Here is a 14,501-nt window from a genome sequence, read left to right as displayed (position 1 = left end):
CTATTTCAGAATCACAGTTCCTCATTCCATAGGCCCTGAGACCCCAATACTTGCATTCCTCACAGAACCACATGCAGAGACTGTGACCGACTTTTCCTGTCAGGTACTCAGTTTGAGAAACAAGAGGACTGCAGCCCTAGAACTGGCCTGTCGTACCTGACGCTGTCTCTCTCTTCCATCAGAAGGTCTTCATAGAGATGGGCTGAGGAGGCCACCATTACTGATTTCTCCATGGGGTCCTAGATATATGGTTTACTCCTTGATCACTGGAAAGCTCTTTGTCAATGTATTTCCTGGAGACAGTTATAAATATGATAAGAAAGTAACAAGCCTTTTAGGAAGACAGCCTCCAGGAGGTGACTAGGAAGGCCAATTCCAATACAAACAATTTTACCAAAAGATTTACATGTATGTGTGTTTTCCTGGTATATATGTACACCATGCACATGCCCGGTGCCCATGGAAGTCAAAAAGGGTGTTGGGTCTTCTGGATCTGGAGTTCAGGATGGTTATGAGTAACCTTGTAGGTTCCTGGAACCTAATCTGGGTCCTCTGCAAGATTACTAAACTCTTAAAAGCTGAGACATAACTCCAGCTCCTAACTATTTGTTTATTTAAAGTAATCACCCTAATTCCTTCCAAACCCCAGGTACTGTATACTCAGCTTCTCTTGCCACTACATCCTCTGCTGGAACTTTGCAGTTTCTTTCTTTTCTTGCTGGGGCCGCCCTGAACTGGAGCTAATCTTTCAGTGACTGCGGCTGAGCCAGTTGGCCGCGCCTGCCCTGGGTTGTCTGTCATAAGATGTCTGGAGGAGAGGTTTTCCAAAGCATGCAGCTCTTCTTTAGCTGTGGCTTTTGCCAAATCTTGTTTCAAAAGCAACCCGGGATCTGACAACTCCAAGGCTGGCAAAACCCTGACAGCTGTGCTCGTTTCCACCACTGAGTCCTCCGGGACTAATCCTTCATTTCCAAGAGAAACTCTCCTGCGGTGGTCAGAGTCTTCCACAGAGCCACAATTCCTGCGTTTCTGCTGTGTCTTGGCTGCTCGTGGACTTTGCTTTGGACCTGGCGATGCTGACTCATAGTTATACACAGGGCTCCTGCTTAGAAGCCCTGTCTTTAACCACTCCCCAGGATGAAGTTGCTGCTGGCTGCGAGTGTCTCCTGGCTGAGCCTGAGAGACATTTTCCAGCTTTTGAACAGGAAGCTCCTGGTGGCTCTTGGCTGCTCTTATGTCATCTTGTGCTTGACCCACAGATTCTGACGGGAGAATGGCTGAGGCATCCCTCCTCCGTGGTACCACGGTAATTACTGAGTCACTAGACTTTCCCACAAGGTCCCTGCTGCTCTGTGGTTTGCTCACATCAGTGCCTTTTGATTCAGCTCTTCTCACACTAAAAGAGACAATAAAGATTGTAGAGCATATGAGGTTTGCGATGCATGGATTCCTCCAAACCCCCCTCCCTGATTGTTACTCCTAAGAGCAAGGCATGCACCAGCTGGCTTCTCAACACCCTGGCATATCTAGGAAAGCCCCAAAGTGTCTGTTGAATACCAATTGAATCAAAGAATAACATCCACATTTCCCACTAAACTAGGATATGTTCTGAATTTTCCTTATTGGTTCATCAATGGAATCATAATGAATTTGTTTTAACCAAAGCAAATAGGTATCCATTTTGAGATATCAAAGGCAAATACTGTCTCAGGTTGATATACTGACGTTTCGTAGGAGGAAATGCTTAGATATATCCAGAACACAGTATGTTTGTGCATACCCAAGCATATGCAAAAGTACTCACACATACAGTTTCTAATTCTAAGTAAATATTAATCTGAAAATTCACTCAGGACATTTTAAGGTATTACACAGCACATGCTGGTTTAGTTATCAATCATATGCGAATAAGCCTCAGTTAACTGGACTTAGTCAGCCCTGGAAAAAATTCAGACGCTAACATTAAAGAAAGTATAACCATAACAGTGTATCTATCTTGTTTAATCTATCCTCTTTCTCTCTCTCTCTCTCTCTACCTACCTATCTACCTATCATCCAATCTTCCAGACAAACTTTATAAAACAAACTTCCAGGGCAGGACAGAAACTTCACAGGAAACTGAGAGACTTAAGCCCTTAATTTTGGCAAAGAGTTGACAACAATACATTTACAAATAGCAAGAAACTTCTTTAGCGACTAAATTCAAGCATTTAAGCTGGAATATTTACTTTGGCTAAGCTTTGTGGAAAAAAACATAAATACGTTGCTGTAAGGGGCCCAAGGGCTGTCATAATTACATTAAAGTCAGAACAAGCATCTGACAAAAAGAATGTAGTTTTTAGGTCTGTCTGCAGTTGCCCCAAGAGCTGTGTGAAACACACCACCAGTAGGTGCTTTTCATCTTCAAAGAGCTTGTAATTAATCACTTCTTGCAACACACCTGTGAAGCAAGGAGTCCATTCCCACTGTCCAGAAAGCAAGAGCTACAGGAAGGTGGGAAGGACGTGCATTAATCTATGGCCGTGGGAGAACCAACAACAGAGGGGCTACTGATTAGGTTCTATGCACACTGCCATTAAGTGATAGACTCTTCTGCTGATACAACTATCCACACAAGCAGTCAGCAAATGAGAAACAGGAAACATGCTGGACCTACATTTCCTTCAGAGTGTTCCTCTTGAGCTTTATGCCAGGAGGAGGTGAGCTCTCCGCACACTGGGCAAAGTAATCAGACGCTCCATGGAGGGCTCTTTGTGTCTACTCCAAAAGACAACAAAGGTTCACACAGGAGTCTATTAGCTCAACACCAAAGAGAACAGTACACTAGGAAGCTCAGACGGACAGCTTTATTTTGTAAATACTAAGGAAAAGAGACTGCTGTTCTTGTCTGTTTCAATTGCTTTCAGTTGGGTATTCTCTGGTGTGGGTCACAACTGCTTTTGTATTCTTGTCTACGAAATTCATGCATTCATAGGTACCGTACAAAATTGGAATGTGAAACTGCGGACCCCAAGCCATCTAGAACAATATCTGGTATCTCTGTGGCCCCAAACCCAAAGGGCAGAGTCCCTGAGCCAGCGGCAGCATGCTTGTGAGAAGACAGTGGCCAGCATCCTGACAAGCCTGAGATTTTTCTCCTCATTTTCCTTATTTACCGATATAGTCTGTTAGCCTTAATACAGTGCCAACTTAAACCTTTTAATATTGGTATTTTTAAAAAAGAGTTTTTCAATCTTGCTTACCAACCAATCATGATCACCATCACCATCATCATCATCATCATCATCATCATCATCATCAGCAGCAGCAGCAGCAGCAGCAGCAGCAGCAGCAGCAGCAATACAACCTAAGAGTCTCTCTGCCTTTTTAGAGTAGTCACAGCTATGGTTTTATATACAGATTATCTGCCTTTAAAACACATAACCATGAAGCTTCATAAAGAGGTAATTACAGAATTTAAAAGACTGCCAACCTTTGCCAGAGCTGACCCATGTAATGTTTTTGGAATTTCTTCCCTTAGGTTAGAAGCTGATAGTCCAGATAAGGTGTTATCAGCTCTTGCTGTCTTGGACACTACGTAGTCTTCCACATCAAATTCCTATACCCATGAGGTGACCCATGAGGAACAGTTTGGTACCTATCCATCGGTCTTTGTTTAATGGAGGCTTCTATAGGGGATCAATAGTGATAGTCCCTGAAATTCTGGAGGATGGCAGTCAAAGGTACCATCCAGTGTTTCTCTAAAGCCTTGATCTAATTGAAGCTCACAATACTAAGTTAGGAGTGTCCATGAGCTCTCAACCATGACTGTGGCTTTAGACCTGGGCTAGGACCTTTCAGAGACATGTCTACTTGTAACCTAAATTGGTTTTAATGGTCAGTGAACACAGAATAACTGGCTTTATTGGATTAGATCGCATTGTAATATGCCGTTTTTCAGTTAGTTGTTTCCTAAAATTAATTTTTGGAAAAAGAATATGTCAAGTTAAGTGAGAGGGGGAGGCAAAAGAGGGGAGGCTGAGAGATCGGGAGCGATGGGGATTTATGTGTGAAACACTTCTAAACATGTCCTGCATTCCCTGTAGATACAGTCGATTTTCCCCTCACAGCCACACCCTGTAAGTGCTGTATTTTCAGAGCTGAACAATTAACATAAGGAGCATGAGTCAGGCTTTGAACAACTCTGTGGGAACCAGAAAGCCTTTTGCTATTAGGAATGATGTAAATTCCCCAAGGCTGGAAGAAGCCCACAATGGCAGGCAGACAGGGTCATAAATAACAACAATGGGTTCTGCATCCACTGCATCAAGTGTGGTACAGCGATAGCGACAGGCTCTTCAAATCTCACTCTCAGTGTGGATTCAGACGCTGACTTAGTTATGTCTAAAAAGCACATGTATTTCCTCTGGGAACTTCAAAAAACATCTTTAAGAAATACAGCAGTCTATTCTAGTCTTAAAGTCCTCCGACAATGGGGTCAGGCATGTCTTTGGAAGAAAAGTGACAGGGGAAATGTCCAGTTCAAAAAGTATAAAACCTGTGACTTCAAAAAAGGCACTGTTGGGGAGAAAAGGGGAGGAGAGGGGGAAGGAAGGAGGGAGGTAAGATGGAGTAAGAAAGGGGAAGGCAGAGAGAAAACACACACTCCCTCTCCCTCTCCCTCTCCCCCTCTCCTCTTCCTCTCTCCCTCTCTCCTGAGTAGACCCTCAGCAAGGATGGTCTGTAGCTTATAAATTAAAACCACATTTGGCAATTTGTTGAAGGAGACATTTACATTTGTATGAAGACTGGGTGGGCAGGAAAAAAATGATTAGTCTCCTTCTTCAGTCCTTGAACTGTCAAGACTCATCGGACCTCTCTTGTTCATATATTTCTAGGGTCAGTTCCCATCCCTTTGTTACTAAATCCCAGTTTGTGGTCTCTAGTCCTGTCCCCTTGACTCACTATTCTAAAGAAGCAGCCATCACTTGGGAATAGGATTTCCCAAAGGGATTTTCTCCTGATTATTGCTTTTTTAATCTGGCATAAAAATGAATCCAAGGCCCAGGAGCAGCAGGAGCCCTGCCTGAGACACCACCGGATCCTGAAGGAAACAGACCGGGTAAACAGTTCTCTGCACCCAAATCCCGTGGGAGGGAGAGCTAAACCTTCAGAGAGGCAGACACGCCTGCGAAACCAGAAGAGACTGCTCTCTACACACATTGCTGATTCCAGAGGAAAACACCGGAGGCCATCTGGAACCCTGGTGCACGGAGGCTCCCGGAAGAGGCTGCGCAGATCTTCCTGGTCGCTGCCACGCTGGAGAGCCCGTGGGCAGAACCCATGAGCTAACTCGAGCCTCGGGGCCACAGGTAAGACTAACTTATCTGCTGCAAGTGACTTGCCTGGTGGAATCGGGACAACAGAGGCAGAATCCCTCTAGGACCAGGCACGTCCTGTGTTTACCAGAAGTCCCACACCCGTGGATCCCGGCCCGCAGCAGCTCTCTGCTCCCAGAACCCGTGGGAGAGATACCTTACCGCCTGGTCAGGTGGGCACTCCTGAGGCTGCAGAGCGGAAGAGACCACCAACACTGCCCACCCCTGCCCACATCCCTGACCCAAGAGGAAACTGTACAAGGCCTCTGGGTTCCTGTGGGGGAGGGCCCAGGAGCAGCAGGAGCCCTGCCTGAGACACCGCCGGATCCTGAAGGAAACAGACCGGATAAACAGTTCTCTGCACCCAAATCCCGTGGGAGGGAGAGCTAAACCTTCAGAGAGGCAGACACGCCTGCGAAACCAGAAGAGACTGCTCTCTGCACACATTACTGAGTCCAGAGGAAAACAACGGAGGCCATCTGGAACCCTGAAAGGTGCCGGAGGCTCCCGGAAGAGGCTGCGAGATCTTCCTGGTCGCTGCCACTGCTGGAGAGCCTGTGGGCAGAACCCCGCGAGCGAACTTGAGCCTCGGGGCCACAGGTAAGACCAACTTTTCTGCTGCAAGTGACCTGCCTGGTGAACTCAAGACACAGGTCCACAGGAACAGCTGAAGACCTGTAGAAAGGAAAAACTACACGCCCGAAAGCAGAACACTCTGTCCCCATAACTGACTGAAAGAGAGGAAAACAGGTCTACAGCACTCCTGACACACAGGCCTATAGGACAGTTTAGCCACTGTCAGAAATAGCAGAACAAAGTAACACTAGAGATAATTTGATGGCGAGAGGCAAGCGAGGAACCCAAGCAACAGAAACCAAGACTACATGGCACCATCGAGACCCCAATTCTCCCATCAAAACAAACATGGAATATCCAAACACACCAGAAAAGCAAGATCTAGATTCAAAATCATATTTGATCATGATGCTGGAGAACTTCAAGAAAGACATGATGAACTCCCTTAGAGAACAAGTAGAAGCCACAGAGAGGAATCGGAAAAAAGCCTGAAAGAATTCCAAGAAAAAAAAAATAAACAAGTAGAAGCCCATACAGAGGAGACAAAAAAATCCCTGAAAGAATTAAAGGAAAACACAATCAAACAGTGGAAGGAATTAAAAATGGAAATAGAAGCAATCAAGAAAGAACACATGGAAACAACCCTGGATATAGAAAACCAAAAGAAGAGACAAGGAGCTGTAGATACAAGCTTTACCAACAGAATACAAGAGATGGAAGAGAGAATCTCAGGAGCAGAAGATTCCATAGAAATCATTGACTCAACTGTCAAAGATAATGTAAAGCGGAAAAAGCTACTGGTCCAAAACATACAGGAAATCCAGGACTCAATGAGAAGATCAAACCTAAGGATAATAGGTATAGAAGAGAGTGAAGATTCCCAGCTCAAAGGACCAGTACATATCTTCAACAAAATCATAGAAGAAAACTTCCCTAACCTAAAAAAAGAGATACCCATAGGCATACAAGAAGCCTACAGAACTCCAAATAGACTGGACCAGAAAAAAACACCTCCGTCACATAATAGTCAAAACACCAAAGCGCACAAAAATAAGGAAAGAATATTAAAAGCAGTAAGGGAAAAAGGTCAAGTAACATATAAAAGGCAGACCTATCAGAATCACACCAGACTTTTCGCCAGAAACTATGAAGGCCAGAAGATCCTGGACTGATGTCATACAGACCCTAAGAGAACACAAATGCCAGCCCAGGCTACTGTTTCCTGCAAAACTCTCAATTAACATAGATGGAGAAACCAAGATATTCCATGACAAAACCAAATTTACACAATATCTTTCTACAAATCCAGCACTACAAAGGATAATAAATGGGAAAGCCCAACATAAGGAGGCAAGCTATACCCAAGAAGAGGCAAGAAACTAATCGTTTTGGCAACAAAACAAAGAGAAGAAAAGCACACAAACATAACACATCCACGTATGAATATAACAGGAAGCAATAATCACTATTCCTTAATATCTCTCAACATCAATGGCCTCAACTCCCCAATAAAAAGACATAGATTAACAAACTGGATACGCAACGAGGACCCTGCATTCTGCTGCCTACAGGAAACACACCTCAGAGACAAAGACAGACACTACCTCAGAGTGAAAGGCTGGAAAACAACTTTCCAAGCAAATGGTCGGAAGAAGCAAGCTGGAGTAGCCATTCTAATATCAAATAAAGTCAATTTTCAACTAAAAGTCATCAAAAAAGATAAGGAAGGACACTTTATATTTATCAAAGGAAAAATCCACCAAGATGAACTCTCAATCCTAAATATCTATGCCCCAAATACAAGGGCACCTACATACGTAAAAGAAACCTTACTAAAGCTCAAAACACACATTGCACCTCACACAATAATAGTAGGAGACTTCAACACCCCACTCTCATCAATGGACAGATCATGGAAACAGAAATTAAACAGAGACGTAGACAGACTAAGAGAAGTCATGAGCCAAATGGACTTAACGGATATTTATAGAACGTTCTACCCTAATGCAAAAGGATATACCTTCTTCTCAGCTCCTCATGGTACTTTCTCCAAAATTGACCATATAATTGGTCAAAAAAGCAGGCCTCAACAGGTACAGAAAGATAGAAATAATCCCATGCGTGCTATCGGACCACCACGGCCTAAAGCTGGTCTTCAATAACAATAAGGGAAGAATGCCCACATATACGTGGAAATTGAACAATGCTCTACTCAATGATAACCTGGTCAAGGAAGAAATAAAGAAAGAAATTAAAAACTTTTTAGAATTTAACGAAAATGAAGGTACAACATACCCAAACTTATGGGACACGATGAAAGCTGTGCTAAGAGGAAAACTCATAGCGCTGAGTGCCTGCAGAAAGAAACAGGAAAGAGCATATGTCAGCAGCTTGACAGCACACCTAAAAGCTCTAGAACAAAAAGAAGCAAATACACCCAGGAGGAGTAGAAGGCAGGAAATAATCAAACTCAGAGCTGAAATCAACCAAGTAGAAACAAAAGGACCATAGAAAGAATCAACAGAACCAAAAGTTGGTTCTTTGAGAAAATCAACAAGATAGATAAACCCTTAGCCAGACTAACAGAGAGGACACAGAGAGTGTGTCCAAATTAACAAAATCAGAAATGAAAAGGGAGACATAACTACAGATTCAGAGGAAATTCAAAATATCATCAGATCTTACTATAAAAGCCTATACTCAACAAAACTTGAAAATCTGCAGGAAATGGACAATTTCCTAGACAGATACCAGGTACCGAAGTTAAATCAGGAACAGATAAACCAGTTAAACAACCCCATAACTCCTAAGGAAATAGAAGCAGTCATTAAAGGTCTCCCAACCAAAAAGAGCCCAGGTCCAGACGGGTTTAGTGCAGAATTCTATCAGACCTTCATAGAAGACCTCATACCAATATTATCCAAACTATTCCACAAAATTGAAACAGATGGAGCACTACCAACTCCTTCTATGAAGCCACAATTACTCTTATACCTAAACCACACAAAGACCCAACAAAAGAGAACTTCAGACCAATTTCCCTTATGAACACACGCAAAAATACTCAACAAAATTCTGGCAAACCGAATCCAAGAGCACATCAAAACAATCATCCACCATGATCAAGTAGGCTTCATCCCAGGCATGCAGGGATGGTTTAATATCGGAAAAACCATCAACGTGATCCATTATATAAACAAACTGAAAGAACAAAACCACATGATCATTTCATTAGATGCTGAGAAAGCATTTGACAAAATTCAACACCCCTTCATGATAAAAGTCCTGGAAAGAATAGGAATCCAAGGCCCATACCTAAACATAGTAAAAGCCATATACAGCAAACCAGTGGCTAACATTAAACTAAATGGAGAGAAACTTGAAGCAATCCCACTAAAATCAGGGACTAGACAAGGCTGCCCACTCTCTCCTACTTATTCAATATAGTTCTTGAAGTTCTAGCCAGAGCAATCAGACAACAAAAAGGAGGTCAAGGGGATACAGATCGGAAAAGAAGAAGTCAAAAATATCACTATTTGCAGATGATATGATAGTATATTTAAGTGATCCCAAAAGTTCCACCAGAGAACTACTAAAGCTGATAAACAACTTCAGCAAAGTGGCTGGGTATAAAATTAACTCAAATAAATCAGTAGCCTTCCTCTACACAAAAGAGAAACAAGCTGAGAAAGAAATTAGGGAAACGACACCCTTCATAATAGACCCAAATAATATAAAGTACCTCGGTGTGACTTTAACCAAGCAAGTAAAAGATTTGTACAACAAGAACTTCAAGACTCTGAAGAAAGAAATTGAAGAAGACCTCAGAAGATGGAAAGATCTCCCATGCTCATGGATTGGCAGGATTAATATAGTAAAAATGGCCATTCTGCCAAAAGCGATCTACAGATTCAATGCAATCCCCATCAAAATACCAATCCAATTCTTCAAAGAGTTAGACAGAACAATTTGCAAATTCATCTGGAATAACAAAAAACCCAGGATAGCTAAAACTATGCTCAACAATAAAAGGAATTATGGGGGAATCGCTATCCCTGAACTCAAGCAGTATTACAGAGCAATTGTGATAAAAACTGCATGGTATTGGTACAGAGACAGACAGATAGACCAATGGAATAGAATTGAAGACCCAGAAATGAACCCACACACCTATGGTCACTTGATTTTTGACAAAGGAGCCAAATCCATCCAATGGAAAAAAGATAGCATTTTCAGCAAATGGTGCTGGTTCAACTGGAGGTCAACATGTAGAAGAATGCAGATCGATCCATGCTTATCACCCTGTACAAAGCTTAAGTCCAAGTGGATCAAGGACCTCCACATCAAACCAGACACACTCAAACTAATAGAAGAAAAACTAGGGAAGCATCTGGAACACATGGGCACTGGAAAAAATTTCCTAAACAAAACACCAATGGCTTATGCTCTAAGATCAAGAATCGACAAATGGGATCTCATAAAACTACAAAGCTTCTGTAAGGCAAAGGACACAGTGGTCAGGACAAAACGGCAACCAACAGATTGGGAAAAGATCTTCACCAATCCTACAACAGATAGAGGCCTTATATCCAAAATATACAAAGAACTCAAAAAGTTAGACCGAGGGAGACAAATAACCCTATTAAAAAATGGGGTTCAGAGCTAAACAAAGAATTCACAGCTGAGGAATGCCGAATGGCTGAGAAACACCTAAAGAAATGTTCAACATCTTTAGTCATCAGGGAAATGCAAATCAAAACAACCCTGAGATTTCACCTCACACCAGTGAGAATGGCTAAGATCAAAAACTCAGGTGACAGCAAATGCTGGCGAGGATGCGGAGAAAGAGGAACACTCCTCCATTGTTGGTGGGGTTGCAGACTGGTACAACCATTCTGGAAATCAGTCTGGAGGTTTCTCAGAAAATTGGACATTGAACTGCCTGAGGATCCAGCTATACCTCTCTTGGGCATATACCCAAAAGATGCCCCAACATATAAAAAAGACACGTGCTCCACTATGTTCATCGCAGCCTTATTTATAATAGCCAGAAGCTGGAAAGAACCCAGATGCCCTTCAACAGAGGAATGGATACAGAAAATGTGGTACATCTACACAATGGAATATTACTCAGCTATCAAAAACAACGACTTTATGAAATTAAGAGGCAAATGGTTGGAACTGGAAAATATCATTCTGAGTGAGCTAACCCAATCACAGAAAGACATACATGGTATGCACTCACTGATAAGTGGCTATTAGCCCAAATGCTTGAATTACCCTAGTGGCCTAGAACAAATGAAACTCAAGACGGACGATCAAAATGTGAAGGCTTCACTCCTTCTTTAAAAGGTGAACAAGAATACCCTTGGCAGGGAAGAGAGAGGCAAAGATTAAAACAGAGACTGAAGGAACACCCATTCAGAGCCTGCCCCACATGTGGCCCATACATATAGAGCCACCCAATTATACAAGAGGGATGAAGCAACGAAGTGCAGACCGACAGGAGCGGATGTAGATCGAACCTGAGAGACACAGCCAGAATACAGCAAATACAGAGGCGAATGCCAGCAGCAAACCACTGAACTGAGAACGGGACCCCCGTTGAAGGAATCAGAGAATGAACTGGAAGAGCTTGAAGGGCTTGAGACTCCATATGTACAACAATGCCAAGCAACCAGAGCTTCCAGGGACTAAGCCACTACCAAAGACTATACATGGACTGACCCTGGACTCTGACCTCATAGGTAGCAATGAATATCCTAGTAAGAGCACCAGTGGAAGGAGGAAGCCCTGGGTCCTGCTAAGACTGAACCCCCAGTGAACTAGACTGTCGGGGGGGCGGCAATGGGGAGGTGGGAGGGAACACCCATAAGGAAGGGGGGAGGAAGGGATGTTTGCCAAATGTACATAAGAAATACTCAAGTTAATAAAAAAAAAAAAAAAGTTTAAAAAAAAAAAAAAAAATGAATCCAATGCTTATCCATAGACAAGATTCCAGGATGCGAACAGATGGAGCACAATAGTCCAGTTTCACTGTCCCTGGAGCACGCAGGGCTGATACCACTACTCTTTAGATTTTGCCTGAGCAATGAGCTGACCTTCTGCAAGGAATACAGACAAATCTACCATATTCAGAGAGGATAGCAAAAATTTAACTCTTTCAAGTTCGGAGAAGGTATGCTACAGAGGTCAGGTACTTAGGAAGTAGACTAACCAGGAGGAGACTTCACAACCTGAAAGCTCGTTGGCCATCTAGGCCAAGGACAAATTCTGTGAATATCATTTCTTGGCACACTCTATTCCTAACCACTTCTTTTTGTTTCAATTTTTGGTTCTGGATTTACAGCTTTCTATCTGAGCAAGAACCACCACAGAAGCAAGACAAGCTACTGCCTCCACAAGTCTAACCTGGGAGGATACCTTGCCATCAGTAACTTGTGCAGCCTAGGTAAGACCTAGGGCAAAGGGATCAGGCCTTTTACTATCTCTCTGGAGACCAGTGACTACACTTCAAGGTTGAAGGCAGTCCAAGCATGTCCCACTGTACAAACCCAATGGAAGTCTGAGCGGGCAGTGTAAAAAATGCAATGAGGAAGGGCACACGCCATGTTGTCTGCTCAGATCCAGGGAACATTCAATTCCTGGACTGAAAGGATGACGGAGGGCATCCGCACCAAAACAAGGTTGACAGCTAGGCCACACTTGTTACCTCCAATCAGAGAACATGCTGGTTTGAAAGTCAATATTCAAGCTACGAGAGCACCTGGAAACTTGAGAAACCTCTCAGCATTCATCCCACGCTGACCTGACTTACTGAACAGCAATTTTGAACATTGTGGGGTAAATGAGGAAAGGGGCTTAAAATAGCAAAGAAAGCCCCTACGTGCTCTTGAGGTAGGACCTCCTCAGAGAGTTGGTAAGACCAGCATGGACTCTAGCAGAAGACTGGCTGCAACAGAGGCACCAAGCAGGCCCCTCCCCCCTTTTAAAAGAATCCTAGGACTCATTTCGTGGAAATTCTGAATCACAAGGTCTGAGGTGGGGCTAAGAGATCTATCTATATTTAGGTTCCCAGGTGATTCACACTCTGCTGATACACATGAAACAACCTTCAAGAAAGAAAGCAATAGAGAAATTAACTTAACCTGGTGCAATGAGACAAACAAGACTTTGCAAAGTGTGCTAGCATTATCCAGCAAAATCACCAAGGGAGCTTGTTAAGAAATTTTACAGATTCCACCCAGAATCTCCTGCATTTGTATCCCTAGGGGCTGGGGTCGGGGAAGGTATATTTTAGGCAAGATCCCCGGTGAATGTTATACCCAGCAGAATTAGTAAAGTGCTTAAAAAGCACATGGTACTGGTAACTGAGAAGAATCTAGTAGAATGATCCAATCAGGTATTACTGAACTCTGGCAGTCATAGCCTGGAGTCCATAGTGAAAAGACATACACCAACAGGAAAAGACACTGTCTCATGGGGCTTCTGTTAACAGGAGAAATAAATAAACAAACATACGTTGTTGTCCCCCTCCCCCATCCCAATTCTGCTATTGCCAATGTCAGTGTTCAGAGGAGATTTAAGTTTTGAGGTTTTGTTCTCCATCAGGTTCCCTTAGAGAGATCAACAGAGGAAGTTAATGCTGGCCTTTCCATCGTTCATCAAATGAACCTCCCCCCGCCTTCCCCATTATTTAGCAGTCAAGTACCAACTTGGAAGCCGAGATCAGACTCTCCCTACACAGAGAAGCCACTGGCCCTTGTTCTCGGATGTCTCAGCTTATAACTCACCAAAATGCAGTTCTGTTCTTCAGCTGCCATTGCAAACTGGGGAAATCCTTCCACATAGAGATCTACAGGGGAATGAGTTTGGATAGAAAAAGCACATGCAAAGATGTTGAAGATGCAGAGGAGACAAAGGAGCCACTGGTAAGGAAGGAGATCCACAGTGTCCCCCAGAGGGAAGAAACCAAGAGAAATAAACATCAATGGATGTGCTGCTAAGAGGAGAATGCAGGCCCTTAGACCACAGCAAAAAGGAAATGATACCTGGACAGGAAGTAACTGTTTTGGGTAAAAGCTGAGACTTAAGCCCCTACCATAGGTGAAGGGAAGTAGAAATGATAATAGACCCAGAACTTTTTAGTACATATATAATATGAGCTAGACAAGTAATCTGAAATTTTCTATAGTCCATTGAAGAAGTAAAAGGAAGCTGGTGAAATTAAATTTCAATATGTTTTATTTAACAACGCTTATAAAATACCATAACATGTAATCGATATAAAAATATTGAGCCATATTTATACACTGAGTTTATGGCAGCCAGACAGAAGTCATACAGAGTGTATGATTTTTGACTTGTTTTTCAAATGCTTACAGGCAGAATGCAGTCAATGGAAACCACACTGGCTACTACAGCCCTAAACAATGCTTTGGGAGCATTTCTCCTTAAGGAGAAGCAGAGAAATGAAGGCGCCTGCCAATGTCACTCCCAACACAGTCTAGTGAGGCAGTTTTATTACTGTTACCACTGCCTAGGGTTAGGTGCTGTTGATAAGGAACT

General features: G+C 43.0%; 1 protein-coding gene across 2 annotated transcripts in view; it reads right to left on the bottom strand.

The window, feature by feature from the left end:
- Positions 1–577: 577 nt before the first annotated feature.
- Positions 578–14,501, bottom strand: part of Slx4ip (SLX4 interacting protein) — a 170,970-nt gene continuing 157,046 nt past the window's right edge. The window contains exons 7-8 of one of the 2 annotated variants that reach the window (XM_032904294.1): positions 2,657–2,757; positions 578–1,396 (exon numbers count right to left, since the gene is read on the bottom strand). In XM_032904294.1, the coding sequence (XP_032760185.1) occupies positions 661–1,396; positions 2,657–2,757 (837 nt within the window). In that variant the 3' untranslated portion in view covers positions 578–660. The remainder of the gene's footprint in view (positions 1,397–2,656; positions 2,758–14,501) is intronic. The other variant, XM_032904295.1, reaches the window with a different exon arrangement.

The sequence above is a fragment of the Rattus rattus genome, chromosome 5, assembly GCF_011064425.1.
Source record: "Rattus rattus isolate New Zealand chromosome 5, Rrattus_CSIRO_v1, whole genome shotgun sequence".
Classification (NCBI taxonomy): domain Eukaryota; kingdom Metazoa; phylum Chordata; class Mammalia; order Rodentia; family Muridae; genus Rattus; species Rattus rattus.
The sequence above is the reverse complement of the archived record's forward strand: the minus strand, read 5'-3'. Positions and strand labels throughout refer to the sequence as shown.